The 15,525-nt window shown below is 37.5% G+C and overlaps 1 protein-coding gene across 1 annotated transcript in view; it reads left to right on the forward strand.

Annotated features, from left to right (window-relative positions):
• The window catches only part of CNST (consortin, connexin sorting protein), a 36,192-nt gene that overhangs the window by 15,497 nt on the left and 5,170 nt on the right, over positions 1 to 15,525 (forward strand). Inside the window, exons 6-9 of the mRNA XM_062629472.1 lie at positions 1,319 to 1,340; positions 1,520 to 1,616; positions 6,450 to 7,321; positions 14,835 to 14,970. Coding sequence (XP_062485456.1) covers positions 1,319 to 1,340; positions 1,520 to 1,616; positions 6,450 to 7,321; positions 14,835 to 14,970 — 1,127 coding nt within the window. The remainder of the gene's footprint in view (positions 1 to 1,318; positions 1,341 to 1,519; positions 1,617 to 6,449; positions 7,322 to 14,834; positions 14,971 to 15,525) is intronic.

Here is a 15,525-nt window from a genome sequence, read left to right on the forward strand (position 1 = left end):
TCCTTAGGAGGAGGGAGCAGCCCTAGCCCTGTGGCTGGGTATTTGAACCCACAGCCTGCTGCTACTGAGAGATTGCCTGCAGGGTTCCTCAGCCTAAATTTCCTTGCACGTGACCTTGCAAGCCCACAAAAAGCTTGAGATCCAAATCTATTGTAATTTATATACTGCATCTAGCAGCACCTCCCTATTGTCACCTCGATTATCACTATTTTGAGAATAACTCTGCTTTCTCCTGATTCTTCTGTGCAGCCTCACTTCAAAATACAAAATTTCAGTTATGTAACATCATTCCTGGTTCTGAGAAACACTGCAGTCTGATAAAAATTAAGGCTTGTGTTCATTTGCCATGATTAGTTCTGTGTATTTAGTAGTATTACCCTTCTGAAATCTCTAGGCAAAAGATTATTTTTTTTCCTCAAACTTTAATCTCCATTTATTTTGTAATTAAAATTATACTTTAATTTTTAATGAATGGCATGCAGATCTCAGGAAATCTGAGCATTCTGCTTTTGTAGTTGAAAGTAATGTAACCCTTTCTGATTACTGAACATGTTTGTTCTTTAAAGATAGTTTTGAGTGTCCCTTATTTGAAGTTTAAATGGTAAAATTTAAAGGTCAGTGGGACTTTTAAACATTCTTGTTACAGAGTGTTAGCATCGGTACTTTTGCCTCTTGCCTCCCCTACTTTTTTCAGTAGTTTACAAATTGCTGAACATTTTGTCTTCATCGCTGTATGAAAGGCTGAGAGGTAGACACTGCATGTTAAAACACATGGTGCATGAATCTCTACACAGTTTGCAAAGTCCACACATTGTTAGCAGTGCTGACTCACCAGTGAATCCCAGTGGAAGCTGCTGTGTCTTAAGTACCCAGAAACGTGTCCCATGTAAACAGTCTGTGGAGAGGGAAATGTTTTGCGAGGATTTTTCCATTCTTCAGTCTCTGATAGAATGATCATTAGTTGTAATACTAGTAGATACTGAGTCCTTACTTGATATTTTTAAGTTGGTGGAATTCTGTTTGACCATAATGTTTTACAGGAATTTAAATCCTGTGATATTTTGCAGTAAGTTTTCTTTTGACTGTTTTCTTAATTAGGTGGAGCAGTGTTTGGGCTAATTAGTCTTCTGATGATATTCACATGTAGTATGGGTCTGTGCTTGAAACTATGCTAGCATGCTGATGCTGTTTCAGGGTAAGAAAAGTTCTGTGCTAATAATAGAAGAGAGCAAAGGTTTATAAGATTTCATTTATATTTGATATGAAGAATGTTGCTACTAAGTTATTTAATTTTTTCTTTTCTTCTTTGTTGCTGCAGGCCACAGGCATGCAAAACTAAGGTAAGCAGCTGTTTAATTGAATCTGCTTAGTCAAACACTGCTATAAATATATATTAAATATTATTAGATAGAATATTTCCACTTTAGTATAGAAACTGTTTGAAGTTTGGATGTTTCAAAAAGTCACAGTGTTCCTGTTTCATTCCAAAACTTATGGGAAATACTATCATGTTTTACAGCTACTAGCTGCAGGAAATACACGGGAGAGTGGTTGTTTGCTTCAGTTAACAGAATCAAAACATTTAAAGGAAAGAGAAGCTGCTGCTTTTAAATCAGGTATTTGTGTGTGTATGTGCATGTGCATACATTTGCTTTAAATACTCCACTGTACTGACATATTCCTATAAATACTTTGAAACTATTTCATTTGAGGCTAAAGCATTTGTTGGATTCCCACAGATTCATCCATTTATGCTAATTTTTTTTTTTCCACAACTGCACAATGGGCGCTGCAGCTGTAATGAGATGTTGATATTCAGAATTGTAATTTAAGTAATTTTAGCCTACATTAAAAAAGGTCTTTTACATGTGCATACATTTATAGCAGCCTACATTAACTATGAAACTGTACAGAACTAGAGATAAGGTACATAATTTGGATGTATAAAACATAAGGGAAACAATCTGATGACAAATATTCTGAGTTGTGGCAATTCAGTATAGATAACCATTCAGCAGTAACTGTTTTAGTAACTATTGTAAATTATACGCAATATACTGATTTTGAGACAATTTTTCTTGTAGCAGCACAGAAAATTAGGAAGCTTTTTGTTGGTCTTGAAGAGAAAAATATTCTTCCGTTATTTTTTTCAGTACACACTTTTATGTCTGCTTCATTTTCTTCCTTCTGCCTTGACTGCTTTGTTTGAGTAATTTGTTAAAAGTCATTGGGTTCTTATGAAGCATTTAAAAATTAATGAATTGTTAAAATGGAGACGGGGAGCATTGGTAGGCTGCCAGGCTGTGCTTTACCTGTGTTCTCTTTTAAGCAAGAAGTTTCTGGGTTGTTTTTTTGCCACATTCCAGTTGCAAAATTGGCCTAAACTCTGTACCTTTCCTCAAAAGCAGCAGAATTTCTCACCAGAAAAAAAAAAACAGAGGTTGGCCTAAGTGACCTGAGGAGGTCCCTTTCAACTTAGAGAATCCTAATTGGCGTGTACCAGCCAGGATGTTCAGGAGAACGAGAAACTAACACAGATACAGTGTCACAGTTCTCTACATCTGTGGATCCTCTTCATCCTCTTAAACCCTATGCTGCCTTTTCCCTGTCTTTGTTCTAACTAAACACAAAACATTGAAAATACGAAGCAAACATGTTCTACAGCTCAGAAAGCAGATAAAAAGAAAGAACTCGATGCTTTTTTATTTTTGGATGGTTGGAAATTCCCATTGAAAAAAGGCACTTTTATTTTATTCTAAGTGGGAATGAGAGCTTTCTGGAGAGCAGAATCTCTGAAAATTTGAAACTGCTGAATTAAAGAGCATTTTGTGCCAATGTTTAAATACAGTAGTGCAAACTTAATGTGGAAGGTATTAATGGTATAAATGGATTTTTTTGTGCCTTTCTCTAAATGTAACTCTTCTAAAAATGTCATCAAAATCTTTGCTTTCCTGTGAGATGCCTGTAAATTAATAAAACTGTGCCATCCAATAGAATGACACACAGAATTTTGCAGCAGCGCTAAATACTTTTTCAGTACAAAGATAGGAATAATTCAAGCCTAACTCAAATTTAAATGGTTAAAATTTGCAAAAGATGGCTTTCACAAGATCAGTGTGTTCTTGAGGAAACAATGAGTTGTCACCCTGACAGGTCTCTTCATCTGTTAAGTCAGTGCGTGGTAAATTAGCTACTGCTGCCCCTCACTGAGTCAGCGCGTTGGCAGCAGGGGGCTGAATGTTTTTGTTGCAGTTAGAAGGACAAGTTGATCCATAACTCTGAATTTGTGTACACTACTCAATGGGCTGCACAAAACATATTTGAGCTGTGGCTGAGTGATACAGCTCAGCACTAGAAGGAGTAGGGGCACCTGGGGCTTGTTCTTGATTTTGCCTGAACCTCAGCAGAATCCTATGCTAGAATAATCATCCAGTTCCTAATATTTGAACCTGTTCAGCATTACCCTAAATGCATGGGCCTTCTAACTGAAAACTTAGAATGCTTGTCTTCTGCTCTTTGGGGTGGGTTTTTTCCTCTACATCATGAAAAATGAGACGTAAATGTGGAAACTTCTGCCAGAAATGTATCTGCCGATCTTCAGGAGAGCTACTTAATTCACTTTGCTGGTAGAGTTAGTCTGACACTGAGTCAGAAAAGGGAAATTCTCAAGTGATTTGAGGACTGTCCTTCATATGAATTCATATGCCCAAAATAAGAATTTATATATCAATTATGAATAAGAAGTATTAGCTTATGCAGAGAGATATATTACATTGTAGAGATTGTTGCACTGTACTAAGGTAGCACCTTCAAAGTAAAATCACAGTTGCCTTACTGATCTAAAGCAAAAATTGCTCTATTGACTTATTGCAGGCATTTGGGAACATAGTTGGAGTCTCTGTAGGCAGTTGATCCTAAGATTTTACGATCTCTATTGGGGATACAGTGATCAAGATAAGAAGCTGGCTGGTCAAGATTCCTGGGACAGTAGCTGAAGTAGTCTTCTGCCCTTCTGAGCAAGAGTTGTTCTGTTACATATTTCTTTCTGGCAGATTTTCTCTTTGAGTCTACCAACAGAGAGACCTGGGCCCTTAAAGTTACGTGTGCGTATTAAAAGATGAGATTTGATACATTTTATGTCCATAAATTCTTCAGATTCTCACTGAAAGCCTTTAATAGTGTTAACTAAAGATAATCAAAACCATGTGATTCATGAAACTCTTTCTAATGAAAATTATTAATTAAATAAAACGCTTAGCATAATTTTGCAGTGTGTACATATAGACCCGTTTCCAAGATGGGGAGAAACTGCTTATACCCTGTTTACTTTTAGATCATATGGTATTTGTTTTTAAATGGAAAGAAGGACAAAGATGGAGAAGTGTGAGTTCTCCAATGATAGAATGTCATAGGTCAGTACTCTCTCTGCTAGGCTGTCTTGGCTTAACAGGATAAAAAAGTGATGGCTGCAGGTTACTGTGATGAGCAAACTGTCAAGTTGGAAATAACCTGGGGTGAGGAGGGGGACATTTATTAAATTACCATAAGTGCTTTTGTGCTAGAAGATTTCCAGTAGACACTTAACTGTATCTCTGACAGTCAGACAAAAATTACTGCCATGTTGGTGGGTACATCTTCATTAACTTAGTAGGAAAAAAGTATTTGTTTTAACTTGCCTAGAGTCTATAGTGGGCATGGCTTTTCTAATGCAGGTGTTTTGAAATAGGTGTAAAGAAAATACTGAAAGCTGCTGTATGTCTGTAGTTTGATAAGGATGCTAGGAGCATTTATTACTCTCTTAGGAACAGAGTCCTGAGCTCAAGGGTCACCCTTCATGGTAAATTCCATTTAATATTTGTTGCAGTTGGAGCTGCCAACAACGATGTCTGTTGTAATGTGGATGTATCCACTAAGGAAAAATTGACAGATGGTAACAAAATCTTGCACCAATAATCCAGGCTGTGTTTGAACTCATGACCTGTATGTGAAGGACTCGGTATCCCATTACAAATCCCTTGAGCTGTCTACTCATCTGTGTCTAATATTCAAAATGTCCCGTCTCCTACCCATTTCCTCTTTCAGTGTTTTACAGAAGTTAAATTCCCTGTACTCTTTATATTTGTTGATGTTGTTCTGGGGTTGGGTTTTTTTTTCTGCATTTTGAGATGGCTGGATATTCCTTTTTTCAATTTTCAAGCCAGTCTTTTTTGTGATACCTTGTATTTCATTATCCTTTAAAATGGGGATAGTTTATAATTTAATAACATTGTTCAATACAATGAATGAATGCAAACATTTCTTTAAAGACTAACAAATGTGACCCTGTTTCAAATAACAAGTTCAGGAAGTTGCTCAGATTTTGGGTGAGGTTTAACCAATGATGAAGGATAAGATTGGCATAGAGATCTTTAGTCATTCTTGTGACAATGTATACAGTTAATAAGGGCATTGCTTCATCTTGTCATTCATAAGACTTTTCTGCTTTTTGCTATGACCAAAAAAATGCAAATGAGTGTTTTCTAGAAATGTTCATTTGTTGTTTGAGGTTGTTACAGTTACTGTAACAATAGTCCTACTATAACATAGTCTTAGCTTAATTTTTATTGACGTATGGAATGAAAGTTTCTGTCATAGCTTGCTTCAGTGTTCTAATTTTAAATGTCCCCTTTTACTCTTCATAAGCCTAAACAACTTGGGCTAACCATCTACTTCATGAGCTGATAATGCCAATAGTAGGTGATTTCACAAGCTATGTAGAATTCCCCTGGTTTCTTACTGACAATTCAGATAAGAAAAGTCAGTTTTCATTTGTATTGTAAATGCGAATACAGAAATAAGTTGCATCCAGTTGCATTTTTTAATATGTAAACTAACCTATGTATCCAAAAGTAACAACTTTTTACTCAATTTGTTGTGTAAAATAGTGGATATTTAATATAGCGTTAACCAGAGGAGCTAGTTGCCCACTTAAAAGAAACTGAATTTAAAATTCATTAAATTAGTACGATGTCAGCTGCTTTAAGCAAATACAGGTATCTCCCTGTGTGATAGATACACTAGCATCAAAATGCAATTTTCTGTTAAGTAAATTTGTCTCCAGGTCTCCATGAGATGCACTCACATAAAATATGCCATAGAAGAAAACTGGCTGTTGAGAAATATACATACATATTGTGCTTGAAATATGGGAGTAACTCTTTCCAGGAGGGCACTAAAGCACATGCTTTGCCTGCAAGAATGTGTGTGAATACTTTGCTGAATCGGGAGTCAGCTTTTCAGACTACTAATGAAACTTTTGCATTGTCTAGAGCTTAAAATACCTGCCCTTTATGGGAATGCATTTTAAAGCAGTAGGTTGCAGCGTTTTCAAATCACAGTATACTCTTTCCCCTGGGCTGGTGTTTTGAATCATTTTAAAACACTGGAATTGTTTTTCCTGTTGAACTTAGGTACTGAAACTTGTCCTGGCATTCAACCAAAGAAAGAAGATCAACAGCTGAGCACTGGTTCTCCAGGTGAAAATGAAACTGAGAGACAGATGGAGGCAGCAAGTCTTCGGGTAGCTGCAGGAAAGGACCACATGGAGGAGCAGCACTGCAGTGCTGAATCAACATCAGAGCCACACACCCAGTCCACAGGGACAGTGGGCAGGCTTTCTTCGGGCTGTTTATCATCTGGGGATGCCAGTAAAGATAACAGTTTGCAGCTGAGAGAAGGACCACTCTTTAAGGATGTGGAAGAAATAGAAGTCACAGCTGAGGAGCCTGGAGTGAAACTCCCTCTTGAGCCAATGGTAGATGCTTTGTTTTTAACAGATGCTGATTATATGCCTACTGATTTAGTTGCTACCGATAAAGATGTGCAAGCTGATAGAAATCTGCTCAGATCAAAACATGCTGCTGGCTCTTCAGAAGTCACTAGTGGACAGCTTGGAAATAGTGATTTAAGGCAGCAACATGAACAGCCTGATGATGAAAAATCTTCGCAGGACAGAATTGCATCAAATGTATTCTCTGGGTGCAGTAAAGTATCTGAGACTGAGAGTACTGCCAATTCACGAGTATGCAAGGAAATACAGAGAACAGCAGGAGAGGAGGAGAAGGTAAATAATGAAGAACAAGAAGACTTATTTCTCAGATTTTTAAATGGTAACATAATAGACACTGAAGAATCATTTGCAAACTTAGAAAACCAAGAGGACTTTGATACTGTTCCAGACATTTCACCTGAACGAGCATCTTACAACTCATTGGAAGCTTTATCACTAGATGACAGCTTTTCTTCTCTTGACGAACTTGCAAGAAGGATAGAGATTGCTGAGGTAAATACTGTGGATCCTATAAAATCTTCCATGTTATCTTAATTAAAGTATTTTAGATATTGCCAACTTCAAAATGTGTTAAATATTCCTTTAGATATAATTATTCTTTAATCTGAAAAGAAATCTTTACTTACTTAACTGTTCTAATTCAGAAAAAAGTTGGTTTGCCTCCTGAACCAGCAGTGCTCTCTTTCTAAAAATAAGATTGATTTCTACATATGAGTGTGAGCAACTTTTTTTTTTATTTATTCCGACAGAGACTGTTAGGAGGTGAGCTGGCAATTCCTGTTAAATCACAATTTCATGTCTGAGATCTACATAATGCGTATGATGTAGCATATGCTTCATTTCTATTCATAGACTAAAATTTGCTTTTCTGTGCCTGTTCTACATAGGTGACAGCTACATATGTATGTAATAAACTCTATATAGTGTGTGGGCTTCTAATTTTGCTGAGTTTAGACAGGTTTGTTGATCAACCAAACTAAGAAAAAACTTCTCAGCCTGAACCCACCTTTCTGAAGCACTGCTGATGGCCACAACAAAGATAAGTGCTTCATAAGCTGAATCGCTCTCTGAAAATATAGATTTATTGCTCTGGGATTTTTTGGGGGAGTGTATGATGACATCTGTGCTTTGTCTTCTGGTTTTGGTGCGTTTGCAACCATGGGACCTTAAAAGCTTTTTCTTTAAATGAAAAAATGAGATTACTCTGCAGTGATGTGATTACAGATGCTGGAGGGGGAAGACTTGTAAAAATGTATCTTCCTGTTTCATCTCAATTTTTTTTTTTTTAATGCATTTAACAATGTGATATCCCTTGGCAATAAAGTGACTGCTTTTGTATAGATCAGAAGCTAATGCACAGAGACCAAGAACCACCATGATCACTCAGGGACAGTAGCCAAGCATGGAACTAAATACTGGAGATCCATGCTGATGTTATTTCGTATTTGGTAAAATCTCCAGAGTTGTAAACAGAGCATTTTCTTTTTCTCCCCACCTAAATAGCTTCTTAACTCCTTTCCAAGATCATTCATCCTGTCCTGTCCCTACAACACCTTGTATTTCTGTGGGATGTCAGGAAGCATGCCACGTACCAGGGCCATGTGCATGAAACTGTACTGCACACAAGCTCTTGACAACATGCAGATGTGGAAAACCACATACATGTTCAGACATGTTATCAAACTTTTGCCCTAAATCCATTGGCTTCTGTTTGCTTAGAGGATGGTCTTGAAAAAGAGCATTTTCTTGACAGTCTGTGCTAAGCTTATTTACATGTATAACAGAAGAATAATTTAAATATCATCCCTCCGGATTAGATTTCTTTTGTGCCCACTGGAAGTTCAGTGTTTTAGCAGGAGAGAACTGTTCTGCTTCATGTAGGAAAAATCCTAAATTAATCCTATAACATCTGTTTTTAAATTGCTATGTTTGTACTATTTGGATTTTAGAGAATGGGATAGGAAGCAGCATGTCAGTACTGTTAGAAAAAATATACTTGTATTGATTGGCCTGGTAACCAGTAATGATACTTTACAGGGAATCTAGTTTTATTTCTCATTTGCTGTCCTGATACTAGGACTGCCAGTACTCTGATGGCAGAGTTAAGTCTCTGGAGAGGAAAAAGTACCTTGAGTTCTTCCATAGTACTTTTTCTGGCCATACAAGGCACAGTCTTGGCTGGCGCTCTGGGAGCTGTGCATGAGGGAGAAGGATTAATCTCAATACCGATTAACATTTGTGATATGCAGCATCTGGTGCTGTTTTGCAATATTTGAAATTTCTGGGTGCAGCAGCATGAGTTAAGGGCAGCACAGCAGCTTGTGGTGTTTCATTAAACACTTGCATTTTGGTTTCCCAGTTTATCTTATCACCTATCATTACCCTAGGCATTGCTTTTCAGAAGTGGTGAGCATGAGCACCTAAAGCTTTCCTGAAAGACAGCAGGAACTGAGAGAGTTTGGCACCCCTGAGAAAGCAGCGCTGTTAACTTGCTTTCACTGCTGTGTTGTCTAGGAAGACAGGAGGGTTCAGTGCTAAAATAAGATTCCACTGATGTTTTGATAAGCAGACTGATCTTTGCACCCAGCAGTAACACTTTTTTCTTTCTTGTACACCTGAAGGCTTCAAATTTTCATTGTTCAGGCTGTGGGCATCTAATAAGATAAGTGTTTTCATTTCATACAGAAGTTAAAAAAACCATACCAAAACAACTTGAAACATAAATCAATTTGGCTGTGATAAAACTTTTCATGGACGGCATATTGCCACAAATAAATTAGAAGGAAGGCAGAAGTAAAGATTATTATGAAATAACCTAGGTACAAAGATCATATGGGAGGGCAAAATTTCATTAATATTCTTCAGTGGAGATGTGATGTTGACTTCTTGAAAATGGGGAAGGGTAAATACTTGTGTATGTATTTACAGTTAGGACAAGCTTTGTTTGACCCCATATTGAGATCAAAGAATTATGTAGTTCTCTAATTTAGATCCTTTACGTCATTTGCTTTTAGCCTACCATTTACAGTAACTAATTATGAGACTGAAATTCTACAAATTCTGACTCTGGCTTTAAATAATTGCAAAGTTCAAATGGTACTTTATATATGGTGCACTCCTTTACACTGGGTGTTTCTTCTCTAGTAGAAACAGTGTAGCACAACATGCAAATGTGTAAGATCACTGTCATTTTATAGAAACTAGATTCCTACAGCTAACAAAGAGCTTTGAAGCAGTCAGCAGTCAGCAGCAACAGATATGGGAAGTGTATAACCTCTTCTTAGATATATTTGCTGTTGTGTCTGTGAGAATGAAGTGACACACAACAGAAGTCAAACAAATGGTAACCTAAATCATGTAAGTTGTATTCTGCCTACAAATTGGAAGTTTATAAGCTTTTTGTCTGAGTGAACATCAGGGCAAGAAGTAAGATCTTAATGTTTTTTCCTACTTGAAAAATTATCATTTGATATTTCTTTCAGAAAGCAAAGATAATGATACTCTCTACTGCACCATAAGGTAGTAGCTTTTGGTTGGCACTGTTTTTACACAAAGACTATTTAAAAGTACTGGGTATGTACTGACTAGCAGCAGATTTGATTGCAGAAATGAAGTCTTCACCTATCTGTACTAGGTCTGGAGTCAATGCCTTGGTGAGATTCCCTGTTCTCTTGTATGGCTGGGGTCTTGTACTTTTGAGTTTGCAAGAATTATGCTTCTGTATGAAATGCTTACATGGTATCTGACCTATTTATTGCTGTAGAAAGGAGTCCTGATACTTGCATGGCAAGCGTATGAGCAGAAAAATGGTTAGAGTCAAATGCTTTGGTATGAACACTGAATCTGTTAAGTCAGTTCCTTTTCAAAGTCAAATTATTTATGCACCTAATATATTTTAATAGTGGTTTGTCTGTTGTTTATAGTTTAACCCAGGGCAGTCTTGCTTTTTCTCAGTTTGTTGTACAGTTATGGATTCTCACTTAAAAAAAATCTGGTATTGCTAGGAATGAAACTAGGCTTGAATGAAAATAGGCTTTTGCAAAGTATCTGAATAAGGAATACTGACTACAGAAGAATACACAAACAAAACTCCTTGAGTGGTTCTCTGCATTCAGACCAAAATACATCATACAGTGAACTTCTCTTCCTGAATCCCAGTTTTCAGTGCCTCCAGTTTTGGGGATTTTTACTTATTCCTGTATGCTACAAATGACTCCAGTAGTCATGTGTGATCTGTTCTCTCTAGGAGTTTGAAGTACAGGACCTTATTTTCATAGTTTTGTCTAATACGTTTATAAATACATACATTCACACACTGTATTTGCAAAAATGTGCATAATGTAAGAAGGTTTTGGGGTTTTTTTCCTATTGGCAAATTCTGTTTGAAATACAGAAAAGACAGGAGGTTTATTTAGAGTTTATGTTTTTCTTTATTTACAGCCAGGATATTAAATTTTGCCTAAAAAAGTTTAGAACTTTTCTGTGAAGCAGAATCACTTTGTATCAATAGTGGTAAAAAGAGACAAGCTAAGATATTAACAGAGTTTCAGTTAACCAACAATCATTGCTGCTTTCCTTTTTAACTGTTGCTCAAAATGCCACCACATGCCCATATGCCATTTTCAGTTCCTGTACAGTAATTATAAGGGCTCTGGTTAAAAGACTTCCGTGAAGGCCACCAGAGCCAGGTGAGTAAGCTCAGTTACAGACATGTTCCAAGAGCATCTTCTGTTAACTTTGTAACTTGGACTTAAGAAAACTTCAGTGTTTCAACAGGGTCCTTTCTGCAGCTCTCTTTTGTAACAGCTGTGTGAGGTCTGGCCTAGTGCAAGCCTACATTTTTCCTCCTGTGGCTCAAGTCGAGCAGAGGCCTGTGGTCAGCTGTATTAACCACAGCTCCCGCGTTAACTTCCAATTTAAATAATGTAATCCGCCTTTTTAAATTCCTCTTGCCTCCTAAAGACTGGAATGGAAAACTTCAAGTCTTGCATGGCAGCTAAGTCCCTCTCCTTGGATATTTAATTAATTGGAGAGGGACCTAATGCAATCAGTTCATATATTGCTTTGAAATCTTTCTAAATAAAAGGTATAGTAGAAAAATACATTTTACGATTGTTCTAATTGCATGAGATTTGACTTTACCTGACAGTCTTCCTCACAGCAATAGCATTTTTGTGACAGAAAATAAGAACAATAAGATGTGGTGATGGTTGCGTTAAGTATTTTTGAGCTGCAGTTGAGAATAGGGTAGAAAAGAAGATGTAAATATTGCTTTATACAAAATTCCAGTTGTTTGTATTTGCACTTTTAGCAATAAAGTGTATTGTGATTAGGAGGCAATAGCGTTGTGGGTCCTTTGCAGAACAAACCAAAAATCTTGTGTGACTTGTGAAATTCAAAGGCAGATGAAACATTCTAGTGTGAATTATATATCATGTAAAAGGGATATTCTTAAAAGTACGGTCTATGGCTTTTGTTGGGACAGGAGAGTAACAGCAGCACACTCATTCTATTGTGAAATCAAAAGCTCCCCTCTTTTCAGGCAAAAGATGTTCAGAATAGAGAAACCGGTGCTGTGTCAATTAGTTCTTTATACATTTAGAAGTAAATCCTGAAACAGAGCCATGTAGGCTGACAGGGAAAGTCACTGAACCTCGTTTAGAGCAATACTTTCCTTTGCAAGCCTTTTACGTAACTGTAATCAGGAAAACACACGTTTCCACATAATCCTGTCAAAGACAGCCCTCTGGTTTTAAGGTTGGAGAAGACAGAGCTTGTGACAGTCATTCAAAAACTACCAGGAGCCAACAGATAAAACAAAGCGTCTCAGTTTGAAATGACTGCTGCCAGAACAGACCACCATACACTAATGTTAGGGCAGAGTGATACAACCGCCCTGCTGCCCCGTGTGACATTGCTACCATTGCAGTACAAGCCACCTGCAAACACGTGTGCCAGGCAGCAGCAAGCCTGCTGCTGGGGTGGTGCAGGAGGAGCATTGATCCTCTTTATGAAAGCAATGCCATACGCAAAAGATTAAAATAATCTACTCTTCTGAAGGACATTATTTCACCTCTGCCCTCCCAAATAAATAAATCAAATTAATACACTCCTACATGATCCCCCTTGCTTGTGACAACAAGGAAGGTGTAACTGTCAGTTTTCTGGCTAGTCTGATAAATTTTCATGGCAGTTCTGCAGGGCTAACTTAACATTACTAGTCAAAGCTCACCCCAGTGCACTTGGCTGTTGTGATGAGACAACATCTCTGGTTCAGTTGTGCCAAATAGTGGTACTCCATATGTTGATGTAAACAGTTTCTTTCCACAGTTTTACAGATGAAATGATCCATTCAAGCTCTTGAGCAGATAATCAGAAGTGAAAGTGCATATGAAAAGGGGAAGTGTGACAGAGATTGATTTTATCCTCTCAGTTGTGCTCGTGGGAAAAGTTGTTGGACTGTAGGCACAATAACCAACTCGAGTTTTTCAGGGCAACATTATTTGTCCAGTTCAGGGCTATAAAATGCTGCCAGACTAGAGACCTGCAAGTGTAATTGCCACATTTACCAGTTAAACTGTTGCAAACACCAAATGCTGTAGTTGGTACCATGCCTATTGGATTGTGCTCTGTGTTTCACTGTGTTCAGTGCACCATCTCTGGTTACAGCATGCATCGCTGCATTGCATAAGTTTGTAGCATGAAGCAAATTTAGGGGAATAAGTCATGAAGTGACTTGTTTTCTCTTTTTCTACAGCTCTTACAATTGCCAAGCAAACAAGTTTTTATGCATGGTCCTCTAACTTGATTTGGTTATGGGGAATGTTAAGCAGTGTTCTGCAGCTACGGTGTTATCTGGGAAGCTGTTTATTTTCCACTTTTAGTTTATGTGAAAATTAGAGATCTTTGGGGTCATCTCCTACACAGATGAGTTGCAAACTCAGTTGCAAATGTGATGTGTTTTCTTAGCTGTAGCACAAATGTATACAGATTACTTTTCAATTTAACCAGTGTCATTGGTGATCTACAAAGTAAGTGCTACTCGGATTTACAGAGATAAATAATACCTTTTTCATGTAAAGATGATCTCAAGATAAATGAGGGCATGTCTAAATATGCCTCCTATTTTAATTTGTTTGTTTCTAGCACACTGGGAACTGCTTCCTAGGAAGGTTTTTTTTCTCCTGATACTTCCCCTACTTTCATTTATCTAATAACTGGGAAATTATAGACTGCTCAGTCTGGTGTAACATTCTAGAATGGCTTAGTATATACCCTTGCAGCTAAGCCAAATGCTGTAGCAAATGAAAGAGAAGTTATGAGTTATTGACTTGTTGACTGTATCGCTGTTTGTGCAAGCTGTTTGGGTGACCAGCCTGTGGGAAGGATTTTTGAACTGCTGCTGTATCCAGAGAGCTTATGACAACATGGAGCTGGAATCTATCCAAAGTGCTGAAGCTTTCTTTTTTTCCCTGGTGTTATCTCTTTTTGGTTTTGTGGCCTTACTGTAGCTGCTTGTTCACCCTGGGGAACCAGTTGCAGTGCTGGAAAATTAATCTCACAGTAAGTATTTGATAGCCTTTGCAGGATTTTATCTTTGGAGAGGCAACAGCAGTGTGTCATGGGGCTTCTTATTGCCCTCTAATGATAACATTTTTGACATGAACCCTCCTCACCGCTGCCCCAACCCGTTTGATTTAATGTGAGCTTACTAAGGTACTGTTGCAGTGAATATAAAGTATGATCCAAAAGTAAATGTGCGTATATTTAATATTGATACTAATTAAGGGCAAGCAGTGTCAGCAGTCATCAGAATGATAATGCAGCTGTCCTGCATGTTAAGGAATTGATGTATTCAAGAAGGTGTCACAAGTGCTGCGATTTTAAGAAGAGTTTTTAAGTTCTTTTAATTGTTTAACTCATCTCCTCCTTAAAGTTATTGTTTAATAGATCCCACACTTGGATTTCTCACATCTCTTGTGCCACTGACTGTCTTTCCTAATAGATTGCCCCTGCAGAAGGATTGGTGTCTATACTAAAGAAGAGAGATGACAGGGATGGAAAAACAATTGCTCAAGTCCACCAAAGGCAAACAAAGAGAAGAGTGCGATTCCAAGAAATGGAAGACACATTGGATCAAGGTAATTTAAAGCTGTTAATTCATGGTTGCACTCTCAGGGTGCAAATGATGTTGATCTTTTTGTTCATAAGAGCAATATGGGCTTTCTTAACCAAGTAATAAATGTAGGTAATTATTCAAAGATTATTCTATACCAGGTGCAAGACTACAGAAGGATAAAATAAGTACACTTCTGTTTTAAAGCTTGGTTGAGACTGGTGCCACAGTTTTTTTCCTTCAGCCGAATGATTTGCAAGCGACATCTAATGGATGTTCTTTCATTAATGTTCAGAGTCTAGAGGTGAGAGGTGTAGGCTTTCTCCCTAAATCTAATACATGTAGGTAAAGAGGAATGTAGAAGAAAGAAGTCTGTTGTGCTTTGTCCACAGGTAGCTTCCCAAGCTTTCTAGTAGACCATGGGATTGGAGGGTATCAGATTTTAACCTTGCTTTGTAACTAAGCATTTACATATATTTGCTAGCTGGCACTAATTTTGGATAAACACCTTACTGCCTTTATAATGGGCTAAACTGCCTTATAAGAAATATAATATATTAGTTTGTTATGCTTTTCTTGG

This window comes from Pezoporus occidentalis, unplaced genomic scaffold (assembly GCF_034315485.1).
Source record: "Pezoporus occidentalis ecotype Australia unplaced genomic scaffold, CSIRO_AGI_Poc_V1 ctg34, whole genome shotgun sequence".
Lineage (NCBI taxonomy): Eukaryota > Metazoa > Chordata > Aves > Psittaciformes > Psittacidae > Pezoporus > Pezoporus occidentalis.